The sequence below is a fragment of the Camponotus floridanus genome, unplaced genomic scaffold, assembly GCF_003227725.1.
Source record: "Camponotus floridanus strain SB8 unplaced genomic scaffold, Cflo_v7.5 scaffold109, whole genome shotgun sequence".
NCBI classification, from domain to species: domain Eukaryota; kingdom Metazoa; phylum Arthropoda; class Insecta; order Hymenoptera; family Formicidae; genus Camponotus; species Camponotus floridanus.
The window spans coordinates 626,749-650,720 of NW_020229225.1; the positions used below are offsets into that span (position 1 = coordinate 626,749).

Sequence of the window (23,972 nt, forward strand, 5' to 3'; positions counted from 1 at the left end):
TTAGAAACAACTATGCGTTTTCTTTACACCAATTGATTCCTCTCATTATTTTGTACATAAAAGTATGAAGGTAAGATAATCGAAAAATGAATGGTTTACTAGATATTTTATGGTTTATGTAATTAGAATTATTTCACCTTATAACCAAAAGTACTTAATAAAAGTACTTAATTATAGTTTTAAAGCTTGAGATAAGCTAAAATATCATGAAAATATTCCATTTAAAAATTCAATCGACTTGACATGACTTCAGACCCAAGGTCAATCAATTTATGTAATGATTACTTTTTTCAACTTTTGTTGACATTTTTCAATAACTTTTTTTTAATTGTTGTCTGAACACCGTATATGCTCCTTCAAATACTTCTGTGCATAAAAATTAAACATTAGCAAAATAATTAAATTGTTTTTTTTTCTCTATTCCAAAACAATGAAATTACATTAAGCATATAATTTCTGAGACAATCCAATTAATATACAATAAATAATATAACAACATATCGTAGAATGAATTTTAGTATAATTAATAACTTTTCATGGTATAATTTCGGATTCTATAATAATACAAGGATAATTATGTGTCCAAAAAATGTTTATAAAAAGTATTTTGTTAAAATTGCGTTACCTTTGAAGGGAACATAAAAATTGTTTACAATTTTAAAGTGCGTTTCACATGGGAAGACTCATATATACTCAGAGATTTAGGATACAATCGAAAAATCTGCCATACAAAAATATATGTATATACTCTGTAAAGTTTAAAACAGATCTTTTTCTAGCTACGCGCGGGATCTTGGCAAGCAAACAAAATGGATTTATGGACGTGACGTAACGTTAAAATGTTTCGGCATCGTCGCAATCGTGTGTGTCATGACCGAACATCTCACAGTTTTCGCAATACGGCCTCTCCACGGATTGCTTCTTCGACTTCGGCACTTTCTCCGGAACTCTATCCGAAAAATCCTGAGCCTGCCGGGGACAGTCTTCCGTCTCGTGCAGATCAAACCGATCGCAAATATCACAGAACATACGGGGCGTTGCCGTTCGCTTATCCAGCGTGCTTCGAGTATAATCCTCGGCTTCGTTAGCAGGAACCCCCATCTCGAGAACCTCGATCTTACACAACAGACTTTCGTTTTTACGTTGCATATCAACTATCACGGAGTTCAAAAAATCTATCTGACTCTTTGCGGTGTCGTTCTCTTCTTGCAGCTTCGCAATATGTTGTTGTTTCATGTCACCTGTCCCATCATAAGTATTTTTCAAATTTTCATGCGACAGTTTCAACTGATTTGTCGCTTCCATCCACTTCGCGGTGACCTGCTTGTTCTCCTTCTCCAACCGACTTAGCTCGCTCAGAAGTCGTATCTCTTCTGTCTTGGCGACATTCAGCTTCTCTTGCAGATTCTGGACATTTTTCTTCACTTCCTTCTCATTATTTTCCATAGTTCTTGCCAAATCGGCTTGCTCCTTCAACTGTTTCTCTAACGTGTTCATTGCATTTTGCAACTCGTGGATCCGCTTATTCGCGCCACTCAATTCAATCTGTTTCAACTTGGTTTCCTCATTTCGCGATTCTTGTTCTGCTTTGATCCTTTCCACCTGCATATCTTCCAAAGCCTTCATTTGCGCCTTTATTTTACCGATAATAGTCTCTTTATCATTTAAATCAGATTTGTGCCTATCTACAGCGTCCTGAGATAATCGCAATTTTTCTTCTAGCTCTTTATTTTGCTTATTCATGTCTTCAACTTCCTTTTGCTTTGTTACAATCTCACATTCCAACGAATTTCGTAACTTCAGCATTTCTTCCTTCTTAGAAGTTTCCAATTCTTTTATCGTAACTTCCATCTCTGCCAGAAGCTTCTCTCTCTTGTCTAATTCCTCGTGCAAATTCAATAATTGAGTTTCCAAGGACTTTACTGAATTCTCTAAAGCAGTTTTATCTTTAGTCAATTCATTTGTCACGCTTTGTTTCTGTGCAGCTACTTCTTGTGCGTTTTGCAATTCATTATTGCTACGAATAAGCTCCTCTTTTATGGAAGAGATTGTAGAGCCCATCTCAATTATTTGTGCTTGTGACTTTTCCATCTCTGTTCTTGCCTTTGACATCTCATCCGTCTTATCTCCAATTATTTTTTCAGCGTCCTTTAATTTACCGTTCAATTCCTCTATTGTGCTGGTCATGGTATTTAAAGATGTAGTTAAATTCTTATCGACTACCGCTTTATCGTTAACCAAAGTATCGTGTGTTTTTTGCAATTCTGATAATTTATTTTCTGCATCCTGTAACTTCAATTTCTTCTCCTGAATCAAGTCCTCTAATTTTGATGATTTATCCGATTCGATTTTCAGTTTCTCTGTTAATTCTTCAATTGACCATAGATTCGCACTTTGATTGGCTTCTAATTTATTTTTCAACTTTTGTAAATTTGTTATCTCGTCGCGTGAAGTTGTTAATTCCGTCGACAAGTCCACAATTTGTTTCTGGAATGAGGATATCTGTTCTTCGTGGGAACTTTGCAAGGTTTTGTGTTCCTCAGAAAGATTAACAATCTCTTGTTCTTTCTTTGTCAATCTTTCCGTAAGATCAGCGATTTCACCAGATTTCTTCTCCAAACTTGTTTTGATATGTTCGCTTTCCTCCAATTTTGTCAATAATTCATTTTCTCTTTGTTTATATTCACGAATTTTCTCGGCATAGTCTGCATTTGATTTTTTAGTATCATCTATTTGTGACTCTAAGGTTGATTTTTCCGAGCGCAATTGCTCGACTAACGTTGCATTTTTATTTGATTCCGTCTCGGTGTTGAACAATTTTCCCTCTGTTTGTCTCAACGTAGATTCTATATGGAAGATCTTTTCGCGAGCTTCGTCGAGTTCCTTCTCTTTTTTCCGCAAGTCCTCATTATATTTTGATAGCTGTTCCGATGAATCAGCAGAGCTACTAATCGCATTCGCCACATCACATTCCTACAAGTGAATTAAATTATGAATTTAATAAATTGATAATTAATCATCAAGCAATCATTTTTTGTATACTAACCAGTTTTTCCTTTTGCGATGATAATTGCGATATTTTCTCTTCTGATCTTGCGATCTGTTGATTCAAATTCTGCATGTTTGACTCGAATACGCGAAGTTCGCATTCCAAATTCGTTTTCGTTTGTTCAGATAACGTGAGAGCATCTTGCAACTCTAAAAGACATAAAAGCAGTCTTGTAGTTAAAATTAACATATAATTAATTTTAATTGAATTAAGAATTGAACAAACTTATAATTCTTTTCAAATTTCAAATTTTTTAATAAAAAAAATATAAATTATAATAAAATATTTATTCTGTATTTTATATAATTTTAATTTAATTTTTTCTTTTAATGTTTTTAACAAGCTATATCTCACGTTTAATTTTACCTGAAGTCTTTTCGAGAAGATGTTTAATCTCCTCATCCTTGCTCGCTATGATTGCTTTTAAATCAGCAATGTCTTTTTCCAGTTTAGCAAGCATCAAAGCTTTCTGCGTGATGTCAGCGTTTATCTCATCGATATATTTAACTTTTTCATTAATTTGAGCCTCGAAACGTTTAGTTATTTCTTCCAATTGCGCCACGCTAGCATTTCGCAGTTCCGCGAGCTCTCGGTCCTTCACTTTCAGCTCTTCGTTCAATTTATTTAATTGTGCCGTAGATTTTTCTTCGGAGGCAATTAAACTAGCTAAGTTTTGCTCCTGAACCGATAAGATAGCAATAGAATAAAATCTTGAATGTTACATTCGTATAAAATAAAAAAAAGATGTGCTCACCAACTGTTGTTTCTCGTGAACTATTCTTACATTGTCGTCACTCTTGGCTCTATAATCTTGAATCTGTTTCGTCAACGCATTGTTACTTTCTTCAGCCAATTGGAGTTTCATACTTAACTCTGTAAAATATACGCGATAAATTAGATAATATTTTATCTCGCTAATTTCTTTATTTATATTATTAGTATTTATTATTATATATTTTATGGCTTATTTATAAAATGGAAAAGTTATTTATGTTGTAACAAATTAATTGCTAGATATCAAGAGAGATATTTAAAAATTAAGAATAAATAAATATAAAATAAATAAAAGTTATAAGAAAAATTTAAACTTTACAAAATAAAATTATTTGCAACTGCAGTAAAAGATAATTTTTTCAATTTTAATAATTAATCAATTTTTTAGATTAAATAATTTTCATAGTACCCTCCAACTTTCGTAGAGCGTCAATCAGTTCTTCATCCTTCTTCTTGCGAAGCTCTCGTTCAGCGGCCAATTCGACCAATAGTTTCTCGGTCTCAGACATTCTCTGACTGAGTTGTTGCGAGACCTCTTCGATTTTCGAGTCCTTCGCACGCAACTGTTGTTCGAAAGACTCTGAAAGTTCATGGATATGCTTAATATTCTCGGTTTTTAGACTTTCCAGGACCACGTTCTGCTGTTCTAACAGCCTCCTGGACTCGTTCTCCAACTGCTCGGTCTTTACCTGGATCAACCGATCTTTTTCTTCGATTGTCTGTCGATACTCTGATAGCAACGAGTCTTTCTCACTCGCGCTCTCTCTCTTCATCGTCTCGATCGTTTCTTTCGACTTTCGTAATTCCTCGCTCAACAAATTCGTACTCTTTTCGAATTCTTGTTTCATATTTTCTATCAATGTTTCTTTATTCTGTAGGCCTTGTCTAGCCGCTTCCAATTCATTTTTCAGATAACTTTCGGATTCGCTGTGCGACGTGTTCTCTTCCAGCGTTTTATTCAGCACAAGCTCCAGTTGCTGGATACGCTCCATGCATTGGTTTAGCGTATTTGATTTTACTTGCATTTCATCCTTCAAGTTATTGTTAATTTCCTCTAAGCTTTGATTACGACTCTCCAGATCTAAAAATTTGATCCAGTTAAATCGAGAAAAGAAGGCGAATAAAATCGCATTAATCTTAAATGTAAAAGATTTTGGATATAATCGTGCCTAAATCTAAGGATTATCACGGATTACCATGAATTTGAGAATTGTGCGAGCTGGCTGTGCAACTGATTTCGTTACGCAGCCGTGTCAATTCTTCCTCGGCTTCAAAGAGTTTGATACTGTCGCGTTCCAACTGAACGGCGTGCTCTCGTCGCTCCTCAGCGAGCTCTTCTTCGAGTTGCTTGATCCTGCTTTCATTTACAGTATTTATGACCTAGCATGATAAGGGAAGCTGTTTAGTCTTTAAGAAAGTACAAAATACATAGCATATTCGCGTTTCGAGTATTATAACGTATAATTTTCTCCATTATATTAGAAAATATAAAATATTAATCTCTTGTAAAAAATAAATATTTTGTTTTTTAAAGAACTCGTATAATAATATAATGTGTAATCATCTAAAATAAATTATATGTATATTTGGTTTTGTTTAATATTTTATTTGTGTAAGAACCTATTTTTTTTAAATATTATTCAACATAGACTTTATAAATCATATTTTCTTAAATTTAAGTAATAGCACTTTGTAATAAAAATTAATCATCTAAAATTACAAAATATTTATTACTATTTATTACTATAGAATATTTGAATTCATTGTGCAATTTTTTATAATATTGAAAAAATTATATATTTCACGTAAAGAACAAAATTTATTTTAAAATAAATAAAATATAAATAAATAAATAAATAAATAAAACTTGAAATTTTAATTATTAAAGTTTTTATTATGTAAGAATTAATATGTAAGCTTGTTTGAATAACATAAATAATTTTTGAAAGAAATATTATTTTAAATTAATAATAATTATGGAGATAATAAGTGTATTAATACTCGAAAGCGCATATATTGAAAAAAGAAAGCACAATATGCAAAGCACAATGATTGTCGATATGTAAGAAACCCAATGTTTAATCAGGTTGGAGAATAAAAGAGATAAATAACTGTACGTGTGTATTCAAAATGCAAAAAAAAATATATATTGTTCGATTTTGATATTTGAGTGTACGAACATGTATTACAAACAAAAAATATTGAAAAAATATTATTTAAATAATATAAATTGCTTTGAAATACAAAAACTAAAAAGAAAGCCAAAATACATATAATAAATAAATGAGCCAAAATGCATATAATAAATAAATAAATAAATAAATACAATAACTATAATTAATAACTATAATTAATAAACAAGTAAATGTAACGCTTACGATAATATTATTTTATAGTTATAAAATTAGAATGTAAAGTGTTCTACACAATTACGGACAATATTTGTGTAACATATTTTAATTATATTAAAAATTAGAGCTTAGAAAAAATCCTAATATAACAATATCGAAATTATACAATAATTCTCGAGTTGTAAACCATTAGAATTGAATAATGCAGTATCATGTAGAGTTTGAAATTCCGTTCAAATCCATATTAACATAACTGCTTACAAGCATACTTTGTTATTGTAGTCCAAGTTTTTTGTTAATTATTAATGTTGAATTAATTATTCCGCTTATAATAAATTTATTATAAATTTGTAAAATTTAGATTCGTTATTATCAGAAACAGAAAGATATTTCCTCTTTTTTAAATTTTGTTTTAACTTTACATTTTTCGTGACGTAAAAATTAAAAAAAAACAATGTAAGACAAAAATTATTTATATAAATATTTCTCGAAATAAAGTTAATTTTTTATTCTTCAAATGTGCATTAGATTTAATAATTTCTTTTAGATGAAATAATTTATCGCGCCACCTAAAAAATCATTAAAATTGAAATGCTTTAAATTATTTATGTGTATAATAATTGAAAATTGCCATTAATAATCACAACTGGCTAATATCTAACAATAACAGAGATAGTAATATCTATTTATAAAAAGGAACTCAGAGAGAAAAATCAGTAGAGTAGTAAAAAAAATAATACATCGATATTCTTTCTCTCGTGTAACAATTATAAGCTGAGAATGCAAGTTCTTTGTAATTATTTCATTAGCGATTAATTCTTACTGCTCACAATGTAAACTATTGTCTCATTTCGACATTTTTATATTAAGAAGATTTTCCAGATTCTAATTAATCTTCAAAATATGTTATTATAAAGTATGGTAATTGCAGAACACATTCCAATAATAGCTTTGTGCATATAAAGCATGTGATTTATGAAGCTCTCTCAATTATATAACAGCAAAAGCGTGATTAAATTAATATTGTTAAATTAAGATTTCAATTGTGTCACATTAAAGTCGTGACAAAAGTACTCATTAACGATATATAATTTGTACACAATTTATAATTAAAAAAAATTGTCTTAAATGCTCGATGCAAATATATTGCACATGTTTCTTTCAAGATTAATAGGACTTCGATATAGCTGTGTAATTTGGCGTTGTTAGTACGGCCGGTGCAAAATTAATCAGCGATAGCGTTTTTCTTTGCGTTTGTCGCGCATTGTACACATCAATTAGATCTTCGATAAAAGCTCTGCGACGAAATGCAAAGATGCAGGTATAGACTGATGATTAGATTAACGGTGCTGAAAAACTGGATCACTTCTGCCAAGGATACCCGTCGGATACTCACACTTTGCTCAGATCTCTCTTTCTGAAAATAAACGGTAAGTTTGCCAAATTAACCGAAGAACTGAATGTATTCTTTTCTCTTCAAAAAATTACAGATTTTTCCTTTTTCATTCGAGATTATTTAATGTAAAACTTAAAATTATAGGAATTATAAATTAAAAAAATAATTTTCTACGTTGATATTTTTGCTGAGTTTTATATTTGCATATATAATTAATGCATCAAGTCCAAAATAATCTTTTATTCAAAACAAGGGATAAGTTATATTTTTGCCTGCTGCGAAAAGTTACTGGGCTAATTCTAAGCTCTCTGCCAAGTTGCCAAGATGTAGCCAAGCACGCGTGTGTTGTAACTTACATCACCCGCCACCGTTTATCCCATTCGAACGAAAGCAGTGTATATTTATCCCGAATAATATACAGGATCATCTAATATTATGGGATTTCTTTTAATGCCATATGGGATTTTCAGGAAAATCCATATTTATTAATTGAAGCAAAAACGTATTTTTGAAGAAAATTAAGATAATGTAACAAAAACTTGAAATTTAATATTATTCGTCCTAATTAAATATCTAAAATATGGCCCATAAAATTTTCTCTCATAGGTCAATTTTTACATTCGTAAACAAAAATTACTATTAAAATTACTATTAAATTATAATAAAATGAATAAGAATCTGTGAGACTGTTATTATTGTCAGAAAGTTGACAAATAGCATGGATATACTTACCGAGTATTCCGAGTATTTTAACGAGATACTCAGCCTTTATCATACTTGATAAATAATCATAACTATGTATATATACTATGTTTGATATTAACGCACATACCTGTATGTCGTCTTTATTAACGGATTCCTCTTCGAAGCGGAAAAGAAGATCTTCACACTTCCGTTTCTCCTCTTCCAGCTGTACCATCAATCCGTTTCTCTCGCTGACGAGTTTGTTGACAGTGCACTCCGCTTCGTTGACCGTTTGTTGCATCTGTTCACGATACTAAACATCGTCAACGACGAAGAAATGGAAGAAAAAAAAATAAAACTCAACAGAACAGAAGGATTTCGAAACTGAAACAAAACTCTTTGGCAATCTAAAGTTTCAATTTATCGCGTCAATAATAATTTTAGACGTACGATAGAATTTTGCTAATAAAATAATAAATCAATCAATAATAAAAATAATTATAATAATTATTATAAAAATAATTATAATAATTATAATAAAGCAATAATAAAATATATAGGGGGTGCTTCCAGCACATGCAAAAAAAAACATAACAAGCGACGCGGTATTTCGAAATTTCAGATGTTTTAAAAGTTCACCAAGTTTTTTCATATTCCTAATTTAAATATCTTACCTTATCATACTCTTGTTTAATAGAAAGCGCCGATTGTTCCGCTTGATCAGCTTGACTCGCTACTTTGGTGACCCTTTCGCGCTCCAAATCTCGTTGCTTTCGCAGAAGCTCTATCTCTTGCTGCTTCTCTTTCAGAATGTCCTAAAACCACGAGTTAGATTCTAATTCAAAGTTACACAAGTACCGTGAAGAATTTTTAAGGAAGGATTTTAGGAAAAAAATCGTTCTATTGTATTATTGATGCGCGATAACGTACATTTTCAACTATATTTCCATCTTAATTATAATATCTATCTTAACAATCATTTTAATATATTATTATTTATATGGAATTATATTAATATTATTTATATGGAATTTACGCGATAAATAATCTAACATAAATTATAAGCGATGGAATTGACGTAAAGAAGAAATGCAGAGCTGAAATAATCTATTTCTCGATTTTCTTCGGTATACTTTTCATAAAAGCTATCGAACAAGCTAAAATAAGGCAAAACGCTTATTACGTCATGAAAATTTTTACAAACTAGTGAAACAAGCTTGTGATACTTATTGGTTCTCCTACATCGATATAACATTTTTTATAAAAGTCACGAAATGTCAGCTAAAACAAAAATATAAATAAATAAAACAATTCTCCTGTCGCATTGTATAAGTTTATAAATGATACTCGAGCAAAATAAATAAAAAATATTGTGTCAAATAAAATTGACATTAAATTTCTCAAATATTAAATTGGAATTAAACTATTAAATTAAATAATAGTTAGTCGAAATAACAATTGTCAGAATAACTGTTATGTAACAACTTTGCTACGCTATCATTTAGTTTATTCGAGTTTTTAATAAAGCGAGATAGCCATTAAAACACGCAGATGACGTTTTGGATCAACAACGCGCGATTAGCAATACAAATCAAATACGTTACATCGCATTATCCGATCGAGTTTGATTAATCGATTCGATGATGCTGGTCGTCGTTTCTACGCCAACGCAAATATTACGGTCGGACTTATGTTTAACTGGTCGTGGAAAATTAATCCAGCTGCCAATAATCTCGTACGATATCGCCAAAGAAAAATTGCATCGCATGCAAAAACGATAAACTTTCAATTATCGCGATGCAAGAAGCGAAAAGATATACTCACCTAGAGTCTAAATAAAAGAAAAGAATTTACGAGGGAGAGAAAAAGAGGATGTAGGATTTTATTAACATTATATACACACTGATCGACTATATATTACAAGCTCCAACGAGAGCGATGACAATAAATTAATAAATAAATAAAACGCAATCATACACAGGGCGACATTAACAATCCTCGCTAATTGTCTAATTCGACTCGCTAATTATTCTAATATACGAAACTAATTGCGAGCGATAGGGGTGACTTATCAGCGATCGCTTCTAATTGGCGGGGATAATGAATTAATCAGGAGCTATTATTGGAGTTACGGTCTCACCTGCAGTGAATCTCGTGAAACAAGTGATGACATGCGCATGCCAGGCCTCTGCAATTTTCATGTAAACGGAAACAAAAAATAAATAAATAAATAAAGATAAGATCGTGCACAAAAGTCTTAACGGCAACCTTAGACAATTAATAATACATTAATCTCGCAAATCAACGCACGTTTTCAGATACAATCATTTTTGTTAAAGAAAGAAGGAAAATGTACAGGCTGTCTATAAAAAGCGAAAACGATGACTACAATTTACCGTAATCGACCTTTAAGAAATTCAACAGAATTTAAATCAATTCAATTAAGAATTTAAATTGAAGTGAAGAATTCAATACAAGAAAAGATTGAAATTTAATTTAAAAACATTAATTTTTTAAATTATAATAAATCTTATAATAATTGTAATATAATTATAATTATAATAAATCTTATAAAAAATTATTATTATTATTCTATATTATTATTTTTTGTATTCCCAATTCTTCGTTTTTAAATTCTTCTTTAAATGCCATATACAAGAGACTGTGTCTATTTTTACAAGAACTGTTTAATTTAAATTCTTTTGACTTTAGAATTCTTTTGGCTTTAGCAAATTTCTGGGACGTTTAAAGAAAAATTTAGATGCAACGTTCAAGAAGAATAAATTAAGTCTTCAAAGTTCAGATATTATAATTTAAAATTTAGACGTAAAACTCATTTAAATCTCTTATTAACATTTAACATTTAACTGAAATAATATTAAACTGAAATAAATCTTAAATTTCTAAAGTCAAAAGAGAAGAATTTAAACGATTTCTTGAAAATAGATTTAATTTCTTATTTATAATATTTAGAGAAGAATTAAAAAATGAAGAATTAAGAGTACAAGAAAAGAATAATTTCAATAAAATTTATAAAATCCTTCGTAAATTGATTTAAAAATCAAAACGAACACATGAAGGTTTCCCACGATATTCTTAAGGGAAGAGACTTAAAGATTGATTACATCGAACATCATCAACGAGACACATCATCAGCAACACACTCTACAGCTAAATTAATAGAAAAATAGGGCTGACAGCGATGACAGATGCACCTCCTCATTCCCTTATTCCGGCATGGTGAACCTTACCCTCGTGCCGATCGACGAACTAGTTTTCGCGTTGACGCTGGCGATGCTGGACGCGAGCGAGTCGCGCGAACTGCTTCTCTTCTGGAGGCTGGGAATGTTAACGGCGGTGCCGCCGCTCGGCTTATACACCATGGACGATTTTCTGGCGGATGGCGACCTGCTGACCTTGTGCGGGACCGTGAACAGGCCGTGCTTGGACGAGCATTCGAAGTATCTGGATCAACGGGTGGGTTAGTTCCGCGGGGTCTCTCGGGAACGCACGGATTGCAGAGAATAAGGGGAGATTATGCGAACTATGCGTGTCTTGATCATTCCAAGCGTTTTCGAGATCATGCATGCTCTGGTGACGGAATCGAATGAAAGAAAACTATTTGAGAGATTCCTAACGTTGCGTAGAAATTCAAATTAAAGGTAGAAATATTTTTTCTCTTACACACTTTAAATTAAAAATTAAAATTCTCACCTTACATTAAATTCGAGATTATGCTCGACACTCGCACTTGATTAATTATTAATAATTTTTGAATTTTAATTAAATTAAGAAGGGAAAGAGAAAACACCTTTTAATGATCTTTCATGCAACTAGCAAGCTCAATGATTTCTTGGGGAGCAACTGACAGTTTGCTCCGATCGCGAAGACATCTCGTGCAGTAAAGGATGCGATGAAGGGAAAGGGGGATGTTTTTCGACGAGACTCGAAGGGAAATGCACACCTTTTCCCGTTGACGGAGCCGTCGTTTTTACCGAGCGGCTCGTCCAGTTCCACACCGTACCATTCACCCCCGGCGAAATGCGTGGGCCCTTGATACTTGAGCACGCCAGTTTTGCTACCCTGCATCGACGATACTATCACCCGATCACCTATCTTCAGCTCATCCTTCTGTGACATCGACGAGGACAAGCTTGTCGTTGATACATCTGCGCTCACAGTTTTTAGCGATCCGCGATCAATAATGGTGATTCATGCTTAAAAGCCACGTGAGCTGATTAATTTTTCATGTAAGAAGAAACTAAATCCTACAGCTCTGTCTCACATGCTTCTAATATACAAAATATATATTTATTGTATTTTATTTCTTAAATATTCGCTACGAAAAAAAATTATTTTTAACTTAAATTAAATTTATAATTTTTTTATACAAGATAAAGGAATGAAATATTATTTTTTTATTGCACGAAAAATTAATTGCTTTTCTGTATTCTCGCTTCCTATGAATATGTAAATATTAATTAGTTTCATATATATATTTTTGATTAATAAACTTATTGCACTCAAAATTATAAAGGATTTCTTTGCTTTTCTAAAAAATTAGATAACCTAGTTGCTTCTTTTGTAAATAATTTTTACAAATAAAAAATAAAAGTATCTTCTATTGATGTAAGTGCATTAAATTATTCTTTCAAAATTAAATAATAGCTTTCAAAATTAAATAATAATATGTCGCAAAACTAAGTTATTTCTATGCGATCAAAAAAACTAAATTTATCTCTCCACCCTTTTACACTAAATTGCATACTTTATGTGGTAGCGTGTTTTTTAAAGCAACATCATAATGCTATAACTAAAATAATGATATTTATACTCCTGAAGCTTTTAACATATAACATGATCGACTAGCTCTTTCATCTCCTTTAGCTTTCCTTTTATTATTCAATTCTATTAATATTTTGTTTAATATATTACTAAAAATAATACATTTCTTTTGATAAAAATATGCGCTGCAACTTTTTAAATAAAGTATTTGTTTAAGGCTGATCTTTTTCTAATAATGTCGGTCATTTACTTAAATTTTGAATCAGCTGATATTTTTCTCGGATTATTTATCGGATATCTTAGGAATATAATAGGAAGGAGAGGGGATGAAAGAGAGTCAAGATCAAGAAATTAAATAAAACTTGTGGCGTGTAGCGTGCAACGCTAGTTAGATATCTACGGACGTGGCGAGTATCTCTTGCAGCGATCCTTACTCAAAGACGGCGACATGGATTTGCCGAGATAGCTGCCCCTGATGCTTTCGGGTGGCGATGTCGGCGTCGAGGTCGTACTCGTTTGATAACCACCCAATGGTGCCCTGGTCAGCCTGGTCAGCCTCGAAAAGATCCCTTTCTTTGGCTCGCACTGGAAGTACTGGCTACCCGCCACCGAACCGTCGTTCTTCCCTGCAGTTCAAGATCGCGTCTTCTGTGAGCTTCGCCAATTTTTTCTTTCATTTATTTTTCTTTAATTTATTTTTTTTAGCTCTGTTTATCTTTGTCAATTAAAGAATATGCCGATCTCTACTCGCGATTAATGGAGATTCTTTCGGAGGTGGAAAGAGATATGATGTGGATTGTGCTGGATCTTGATTAGTCAGGACGAAATAGAAAAAAATTCTTAAAAAATTTTTAAGATTTATGGATTTCTGATACTCGTTGGATCTCTTCAGGATTCCCTCCTAAGCTCTACGGTTCGTACGATCGGCTAAAATCGTTAGGGTAGTCCTTACCGATGGGCTCGTCCAGGACAACTCCTGCCCAGTCCCCAGGAGCAAACTTGGTTTCGCCGATGTAGGCGATTCTGCCAGGTTTCGTGCCGCCGACCCATACTCGATCACCGATCATAAAGCTTTCTGTGTCTTCGGTTAAAACGACGCTGGTATCTGCGCGGGATCCAATATGATTCTCTTTGAAATGCGACTATGTCGACAACATTATAATCCGACTAACTAACTTAAAAATATAATTTAAAATTTGTTTCCCCGCAAAAAAATTAGAAATAAATCACAGTTTTGATGATAGATACTTTAATATTATTATAAATTCAGAATTTTCATAATTCACTTGATTTAAATTCTTTCTGAGAAATTTCAAATGTATAGTCTTTTAAGAAAATTTATTGAGACATTTATATATTTTAGTAAATAATGATAAAAGATATTTTAATTTTACAAAATTTTAGTTTTAATTACAGATAAACTATATTTAAAAAAAAAGATGCTATAAATGATTATCAGACATAAACTTCTTAAAAATTTTTGAATTGCAGGAATTATAAGTAATATATAATTATATATTAATTATTATTTTCCATATATATTAATTATTATTTTCGAACTCTGCCAAACATTTATAAAATATTTACTGATTTTAAAAATCTGCAGATATTTTCAACGTTATATTGAACTAGTAATACACATTTTTTAATTTTTATTTACTACAATTTACAATTTTTATTTACTACATTTTACACATGTGTAATATTATATCTGCTATCTACATACATATATGAATATAATGCAAAACAAAAATGTCACACTATACAAACGACACCATCAAACTATTTTTTTACAAATCTACAACATTTATAAATTTATAGCTATATTTTCGAAGTTTTATATATATTCAATATTGTTGCAAAAGCAGAACGATTTTGAATTTCGCTATAAAATCCGGTTTTGCAACGAATGTCTTGCGAAATTAAACTTCAAGCGGTTTCAAAATTGTCACCTTTCTCGCGGGTGCAGGGATTTCATAATTGCATGGCGATCTTCGAGAACATAGAAAAATTTGAAAGTGCCACTTACCTGATCCTCTTCGCAAGCTAGCCTCGTCTATTTGACGGCCGCGCGATTCCCAAAGAGGCTCCATCTGTTCTGCCGTTGTCATGCAAAATAACGCAAATCATAGCAAAAACGAAAATAAAGAACAACGTTTCTCTCGCGCGAAAGATGTTTTACTTGGTCGTATAATCGAGAGTCCATCGTTTAATTAAAATTTGTCCCAATCAATTTTAATTAACACTAATTGAGTTAATGATAATACAGGTCTGCGAATTAAGGGCATTAAAAAGTTGTTTAAGAATTATAGGTGGTTTTCTATACGTAATTTTGTACGCTGAATACGAATCTGGTCGCAGAAATTGCCTATCACATTAGATTTTTCAGATAAATAGAATAAAATGGCTGAAAAATGACGATTTTCTAATTTCTTATTCCTTATTCATGAAAATATTACAGAGAAAGTAAATTATTCTCTATATTTTAATCGATGGTTTCATACAATACTATCTTTTCTCTTTAAAATTAATTTTTATTTGTCAATGTGTGATTTTTTTCTCGCCAAGATATATAGTTAGAAGTTATTAACCTTTTTTTCTTGCTTTTGAAAGCAAAGAAGGAAGAAAATCCTTCGAAAAAAATCGCACATTGATAAAAAAAAATTAATTTTGAAGAAAAGGCTAAAGCCATCAGTTAAAATATAGGAAATAATTTGCTTTCTTTCTAACATTTTCATTAATATAACTGAAGTCATCATTTTTTGATTATTTTAACCTATTTATTTCAAAAACTTAACATAATATCTGCGCCCAGATTTATATTTAGCATAAAATTACGTAGGAATCTACAATTCTTAGACAACAAAACCTCGCAAATCTGTGTAACTTGTTGTATAAACGTATTACATCAATAAGATAATATTTATCTAAGAATTTTCCCTCACTCTCTTAATAATAATGAAAATATTGCGAAGATTAATATAGACTAATTACAAATTAATGCAGAATAATGTGAATGATTAATATACTAAATATAATACACATGCAATTTACATCAACTCGTTATTTTTTCAAGGTCAATTTGAATAATGTCGATAATAAATTTGGAGATATGTCATGTCGCCAGCTAGATAGCATAAAGTTGATTATAGCTAAGTTAATTACTAATAATTACGAAGTGAAGAGACATAACGGAAGATGACTCGGCGTGAAATAGATCAGGGCTTGGTTTGGTAATTGTCGTTGCGATACTCGTCATCGGAAGTTGATTACAATCAGCTCAAGACAGAGTGTTATATAAAAGAATTGTTAATGACGCGTCAGGGTGTGTGCAGATGACGCCGATAAGATCTTGCGATTTCTAGCGCAATCGTTCGAGATATTTTTAGATGATCGTTCATATCGCATCTTATTATTTTGAGAAATCGATAAAAAAAAAAACGCATGCTTTCCTATCTCCATCAAAAATTCTCATAAAAAATTTATTTTTTCATTTCTATTTCTGTTTATATATTTATTTATGTATATCTTTCTATTTATATCGTTATATTTATACCTTTCTATTTATATATTGTATTTACATTATATTTATCTTTCATTATATTTATCATTATATTTATTTTTCTATTTATATCTACTTTTATTTCTATTTATTTTTCCATTTCCATTTATTTGTATTTTTTTAAATTATTCATCAAAAAAGTACATTTAATTTTAAATTAATATAATTAATAATTTTATATTTTATTAATATAATACTTAATAATTTAATATTTATATATAATAAATATAATATATAACTATATAAATATAATATATAAATATAATATATAATATTTATATATAAATAATTTGTATATAAATAAAAATATGATAAATATATAACGTTAATACTAAATTATTTTCTAAATTTTATTAATTAATTTTATTAATTCTAATTTTTTTTCTAAATTTAATGATCATTTATTTCTATAAATTCATCATGGATTTCCTCTCATATTTCTATATATCAACTCAAAGTCTAAGTTTCCATCAAGTTTCGCGAGTTTTGATAGAAATATAAGGCAAGATATCGTAGTTTATGTGACGATTGCGCATCGGCATCCCAAGTTCCATCTTGTTAATATTTTCGCGGCACGTGCCGCGAAAAAATCTCCGCAAAAGGAGTCGCCGGTATATATATGTCCGGGTATATCGTGGCGATTTTATCGCGATACTTGATTAATTATTTATGGAAAAGCGACGCGTGGGCGCGTGCCTTGTCGTAGTAGGTCGATCGCGTGGGTCGAAATCTCTGTTCGACGAGATGAAATCGCGATTACAAACCGCGGCGAGATATCTCCGCCGCAGCCGCAGAGAGGCATTATTATGCATAAATCCCGGTAATTTTATCACACAGTGCAATCTACATTAAATGCGCTTTTTTATATGCGTATGTTGCTTTTTGCTCTTAAAAGCGCGAGCGAGCGATTGACGGTACTTATCGATATTAAAAATGTGATCAGATAGACGTCCAATCGTAACATGTGTGAAAAGAAGCAATAATTTAAATAAAATTATTATTATTATTAAATTTAAATAAACTCTGCTGACAAATTGAAGTAACTTTTTTTTATTTAATTATTAAAATGTTAAGAAACGTAATATTATAAAATTAAATAAATGTTTTTTATATATACATGAAATAAAATATAAAATTAAATAAATAAATATAAAATAAAAATATAAATAAATACGAGTATAATAAATAAATATAAAATAAATATAAAATTAAATAAAATTTTATATATGAAATATATTTTTATATGTGAATTTTTATATATGAAAATGTAACATAATTTTGACAAAATAAAAGATTACGAAACGAATCTTGATCTTCGAATAAGGAAATTTATCCCATATTTTTATTAAGAACCGTGTATTTCTTATTAAAACTTGCATGACTCGTTTATTTCCATATAATTTTTGTTGCCGCGTAAATTTATGCGAAACCTTGCGCGATTGACAATCTATGATTAGAGTCATACGTGATGTGCGTTGCACGATGATTCAATGACAGAATACACTATATTTTTTAATTCGAGCGTGTTAACCGCATTTAATGTATCAATGGAATCTGATGCAAAAAACTGCGGCGCCATCATTCGTTCGCGAGTCTCTGTGAATTATTTTGCATCGCATAATGAATTGCTTTTACATTTTAAATTTCTATGTATTTTATAGCCTCTGATATAGGCCGCTAATTAATTGTATAATTGAATTATACATATAATTTCTATGAGATTCATTAAATACATATAATTGTTTTCAAATCATGTATATCTCAAGAAAAATTAATGAAAAATTAATTGAACAATGTTAAAGTAATATTAGAATAATTAATATTAAAATAATAAAAAAATAATTTTATTTCTTTATAATATTAAATATAATATTAAAATAATTTTATTTTTTTTTGTTCAAAATATGATAAAAATACAATTCTTTCTTATAACATTTGTAACAAAAATTCTATAATTATATCATATATCTTGAAATTTTAACATTAAAATAAGACAAAAACAATTTTTTTTTAAATTTAGGATAAAATTTTTAGACACTGGGCAAGATATATAGAATATCCGAAATAAAGATTTACTGTAAATATCATCGAATTGATTTTATCATCGATTGATCTTACCAATATCGATTATCCCACGTTCTAAATCTAAGGTTAATAAGGTGTCAAGTGATCACTCGATATGTAAGGTAATCTATAGAAACAGCCATCGAATACCGGCGCTTTGCTCCTTCAAGCGTGAATATTCACATAGATAAACAAGGTTAATAGCTATAGGGAGATGCCATTATTGCTATTACATGTAATCCATCTCGCATTGTAACAAAATTATGACGTAATAAATCAATACGATTAAGCAATTACAACCAACGTGTCAATAAGTATGATATGCTAATTAAATGATAGATTTATCTACCGAATTGCAAAAATAATTTCGAATAAATAAAAAATATAATTCTATATTCAGACAGATACATAATAAGTGGAATGCGACACGCCCTACGCTTATATTATGCGTATGTTGCTCGGATATTTCTTATAAATAATTAGCTTTCAGGAGTGAAATGCTTTTAAGATCATTCTTAAAATAATTTTATAATTAAAATTTTTAAAATCGCGAGGATAAAAAGAGATGCACAACACAGCTCGTCGCATTACATTGCTACAATTTTAATAAATCACGAATGTGTTTAATAGTTTAATATTTACCGTAGACTTTCGTCAGACCGCAAAATGGAAAGTTTTAAAACCGGCTTTAATATCTTGAATACCTTGTACAAATAGATGGACAAAGCGACCCGAAATGAGCATAACCCATCAACAGAGCCTCACACGCTCATAAAACGTTTATCGCTCCATATTTAGCCGATAGTCATAGTTACGGTAAAACACCATGGTGATTACGTCATTACAAAACGTCGAAACTTTTCTTACTTCGTTTTTTTTTAATTAATTCTCGTTGAAAAAAATTAATTGATCAAAATCGAACGCGAACGAATAGAAAATCCATGATATTGAAATAAATCATATAATTTATAAAGAATATCGCAAAATCTAAGAATATGTATTTTAATGATGATTTGGATATTTTCAGGTTGCATCCATTAATCTTAAATAAAGTGTTAACTTCGCATTTCATTCCAATAATTTTGCTCTTACACATATTTGGCTAATTTTAAATCCAAAACTTCAATTTTTTTTTTAGAAATTATCATTGAAATTATTCTACAAATATTTATATTATTATTCTAAAAATATAATTATATGTATGATAATTTAATTCAAATTTTTATTTAAATTTTATCAAAGAAAGCAAATTTATTTACGCCTCTGAAGATTAATCTACTAAATTAAAATTGTGTAAAAATTTATTTTCACTCTTTCAATAAAAGCATTCGACATATTTCTTTCTTAATTTCATGTAAAATTTTAATAATTACAAGCAATTTTTCTTTATGTTTAAATACAGAATAAAATGAGAAATGAAAAGCAAATGGACCTTGAGACTTTCGATCGAGTTGCGAAATTTGAGAAGATCGATCGATCTCTTACAAGAGGCACAGGTGAGAGAAAAAGAAACGAAACGAAAGAAATCGAAAAAAAAGGGAAGTCGGGAAGAAAAGACGAAACGCGGAATGAAATCGCGGGCGCGAAATAAACACCAGCGGCTTGCATAATCGCAATGCGTCAGCCGACACAGCACGATTGTACAGGGAAGGTAAATGCAATGGAGTTGCACCAATAAGGTAAGATACGTGCCCTGGATGTAACAGAGACGGCCGCGAAAACGCACTTTGCTCGTTACGCGCCGCCGCAAAGATGCACCGAGATCACAAGGGGAACATAAAGCATGATAAACATGTCTCATACCTGCTTGCATTGTGTATGTACATCTAAAATGAAGATTTTGCGGGAGAAAAACTCGAAAATAAAAAAACGGACAATTTATGACTAACTTAATAAAACAAAATTTAGATTTTTTATGAAGGAAAGAAGAAAAAACATAATGAAGAAAATAGGAAGAATTTAAGTTTTTAAGAGAATGAGAAAAATTTGTAAGAAGTATATAATGGAAATAAAAGTTGACCAAGAATTGAAGAAAATATTTTTTAAAAGTTAGTAGAAGTAACATATTGCAAGAATTTATTTTTCTCTTTTTTCTTAAAAAAATTAATTATTATTATTATTATTAAGAATTTATATAAACCATACGTAAATATCTTATTTCAGTTGACATGAGATAGCAACATTGCATAAGGATTAATTATAAATGAAGCATTTAAAAAAAATATATCTATGAAATTAAAATCGTTATTTCAGTAAGATTTATATACATTTTTAATTCTCGAGTTACCTTAATTAATTATATTTTGTCATTATTAATTATTTCCATTTTTCAAAAATCAGTTATTACTTAAAAATATGAATCACTCTTGATTAAAAAATAAAAATAAAATGGCATAAGAGTCAACTCTCGATTAACAATAAGTATGATGAATCAAATTAGTCGGCATTTATGGATCGAACATAGGAAAAAACTAGGAAGAAATATTATACACATACATATATAAAAAAAATCGTAATAATTGAATTAAAAAGTAAAAATAAAAAATAAAAGAAATAAATAATAGAACAATATCACACACATAATTATTAATAGATACAATGTATTTGTATATTCATGTATCTAATTATTATAAAATGTTAAAAAATGTGTGACAATAATTATTACCTTAAATTAATTACCTTAAAGTCAATTACTAAACCATTTGCTTCGAACCTTTGCGTTCAAGCGACTAACTTGACTCACCATAATTTTTGGCAAAAAATTGCGCGCAGCCGAGATAAAAATATTCGTTCCTTTTTACAAATAAGTAAAATAAGCACTTTCACTATTCGTGATAAGTTTGAGCAAGTCGTTAATCATATAATTCTTGATAACTTTTTACTAAAGATATTTACCAGTTTTTTTTCTCGCGAGGGATGCGTTGTCGCGAACGGTCGAAGAACAACTCGCGCGGTCAACTCGCGGAGACTCGCACGCGTGTAAGCAAAGCTTGTCACGAGCGCGATCCGTGGGCGTGCGTAGCGTTCTCGTGTGTGTAAGTATACACTGTGACGAATTTTAACGAGACAACACGTCATTCGCAGTGCGTACTCCAGAGAGAACGAGTCGCTCGTAAAACAACATTAGTGCATGGGATACACGTTGTACAACACGTGGTATCCTCTTCAGGACCCACGTTATGTAAACACAAATTACAGCATACCTAAATTAATAAATGAACAGTACACATCTCTCCTTTCTATTATTTGTTTATTAATTTGTTTATTAATTTATTTATTAATTTCCGCTGTAATTCGTATATCTGAGTAAAATCGATCTAACTTTATGTAATAAAATAATCACGAGAATAACGCTTGGCAAGATTTCTAGAGATGTAAAGAATCCTAAAAATTAGAAACAAATTCAAGAGAAACATAGCTTCTGAGATATATTCTACTATTGTATATTATATAAATAAAAAATATAACAGATGTATATGTTTATGTTAATGTCTTCTTGATATCTGACTTATTTTCTGACTAGAATATTACTAAATGTCTACATTTTGTATTGATCTGCAAAATATTTATACATCTTACATCCATTTCACAGAAATGAATAGCACATATCAAACAAGATACTACCAAATAATATAAAACTGTAACAGGCATGCAATATATAGCAAAATAAAATAGCACACAGTTTTGTCAAAGACTCACTGATCTTTGTAGTCACTGATTTTACTGGGGAAGGTGGCGGAATATCTGGTCTACGTGGCCTAGAGGAGCAAAGTCTTTCGATCTTTGACGGTGGCCTTATTCCTGATGGCTTTGGCTCTGATGATTTTGTCTCTGATAACTTTGTCTCTGGTTGCTCTGCCATTAATGGCTCTCCTTCTGATAACTTTGACTCTGATGATTCTGCCTCTGACTCAGCCTTTGACTGTGCCTCCGACAACTCTAATTCTGACATATTGTCAGAATGTAATCACTGCACTACACTGTAATAGTAATATTATATATTATCAGTAAAAGATGATAGTAAAATAAACAATAAAGGAAATTATTTTAAAAATCAAATAAAAAGAGACAAAAATATATATATTTAATATATAAAATATATATAAAAATTAAATTTTATGTAAAAACTATATTGAAATAAAATTCTAAATAAGTTCTAAATATGTTAAATAATATTCTATTATATGCAATATTAGGAAAAAGTGTAAAAGGAATAGATAAATTTCAATATAGTGTTAATTTTAGTAAATAATCCAAAGAAAAATTGCAATGATATCTAAGAAAATATTCATCTATATAAAATATATACAAATATCAGATAAAAAATATACATGATAAGACTACGAAAGGAAACTTTTAAATTAACAGTTAAACTTTCAAAATTAACAACCGATCGATCTCAAATTTGTTATGTCACGAAAAATGAGTTCTTGTCAGTGTCGTATTTTTTTCTTAGGAAGGGAAAAAAATAGCGCGGGTAATCACGAGCACTTGCGATTAAATGTCATTATTCACGTGACACGGTCAACCGAATGCGTGTTTTGACGTTATTATCGCTCGCGATGATAACACGCACGCCATGCAAATAATTTCGTGCGATAATAAATTTTTGAAAGATCGAGGAAAGTCACATTTGACGAGAGAGGGTTAACCTCAAAGGAACGATACACGGACTCGCGCTCGCAAATGAAAAAGAAATGCGATCTCACCTGAACGGAATATTACTCGGGATGATTCGCAATATCAACAAATTCACATTTCACTCGCGACGACGTAAAAAAGTTTACGCGATTTACGCACACGACGTAAAGCTCACCCAACCACGACTCGCACAGAAAAAAATGACAACTACCGCAACTGCCGTTGTAATCAGGCGTGCCAACTTATGACACGAGGGGTTTGTTCTTTTTAACTGCATTACTGCACTAATGCAATTAGAGTGAGAGAATGTTATGTATTTGAAAAACCATTTCAAAAGTTCTATATTATTATTATTAGAAATAAAATTATTGTAATTATTCTATCGTTGTTACAATATTATTGTTATTATTATTGAAATCGTATGAATTTGATATTTCTGCGCCTTTTCATGATCAGGGAGAAGCCTGAGAGAAATCATACTGTCGTTAAAGAAAGGACTGAGAGAGTCATGGCCTGCTTTTAGATGATCCCTGAAAGCGATACTCCCTCTATAGACGTTGAAAACGTGGACATGAACTACAAAGCCAATGTTCAAGAATGTTCTCAGAGGGTAATATATAGTGTGTACAATTTCTGGTTTTGTTCCATGCTATGTGCACGAAATGC

At 30.5% G+C, this 23,972-nt stretch overlaps 1 protein-coding gene across 9 annotated transcripts; it reads right to left on the bottom strand.

The window, feature by feature from the left end:
* Window positions 1-599: 599 nt before the first annotated feature.
* On the bottom strand, window positions 600-23,508 carry LOC105249380 (restin homolog). Of its 9 annotated transcripts, none has more exons than XM_011254795.3 (17): window positions 23,375-23,508; window positions 22,365-22,645; window positions 15,069-15,137; window positions 13,992-14,144; window positions 13,474-13,665; window positions 12,219-12,423; window positions 11,506-11,719; window positions 10,395-10,442; window positions 8,929-9,069; window positions 8,403-8,555; window positions 7,571-7,591; window positions 5,020-5,203; window positions 4,233-4,904; window positions 3,804-3,922; window positions 3,416-3,728; window positions 3,047-3,198; window positions 600-2,973 (listed from the first exon to the last, which is right to left on the bottom strand). In XM_011254795.3, the coding sequence occupies exons 2-17, from the start codon at window positions 22,615-22,617 to the stop codon at window positions 835-837; spliced, it is 5,028 nt and encodes a 1,675-aa protein (XP_011253097.1). In that variant the 5' UTR covers window positions 22,618-22,645; window positions 23,375-23,508; the 3' UTR covers window positions 600-834. The 9 variants fall into 9 exon arrangements, with proteins under 9 accessions (XP_011253097.1, XP_011253098.1, XP_011253094.1 ...); XM_011254792.3 differs by having other exon boundaries at window positions 601-2,973; window positions 8,403-8,567; XM_011254793.3 differs by lacking the exon at window positions 23,375-23,508 and adding an exon at window positions 23,056-23,076 and having other exon boundaries at window positions 601-2,973; window positions 8,403-8,567.
* Between the last annotated feature and the right edge of the window lie 464 nt (window positions 23,509-23,972).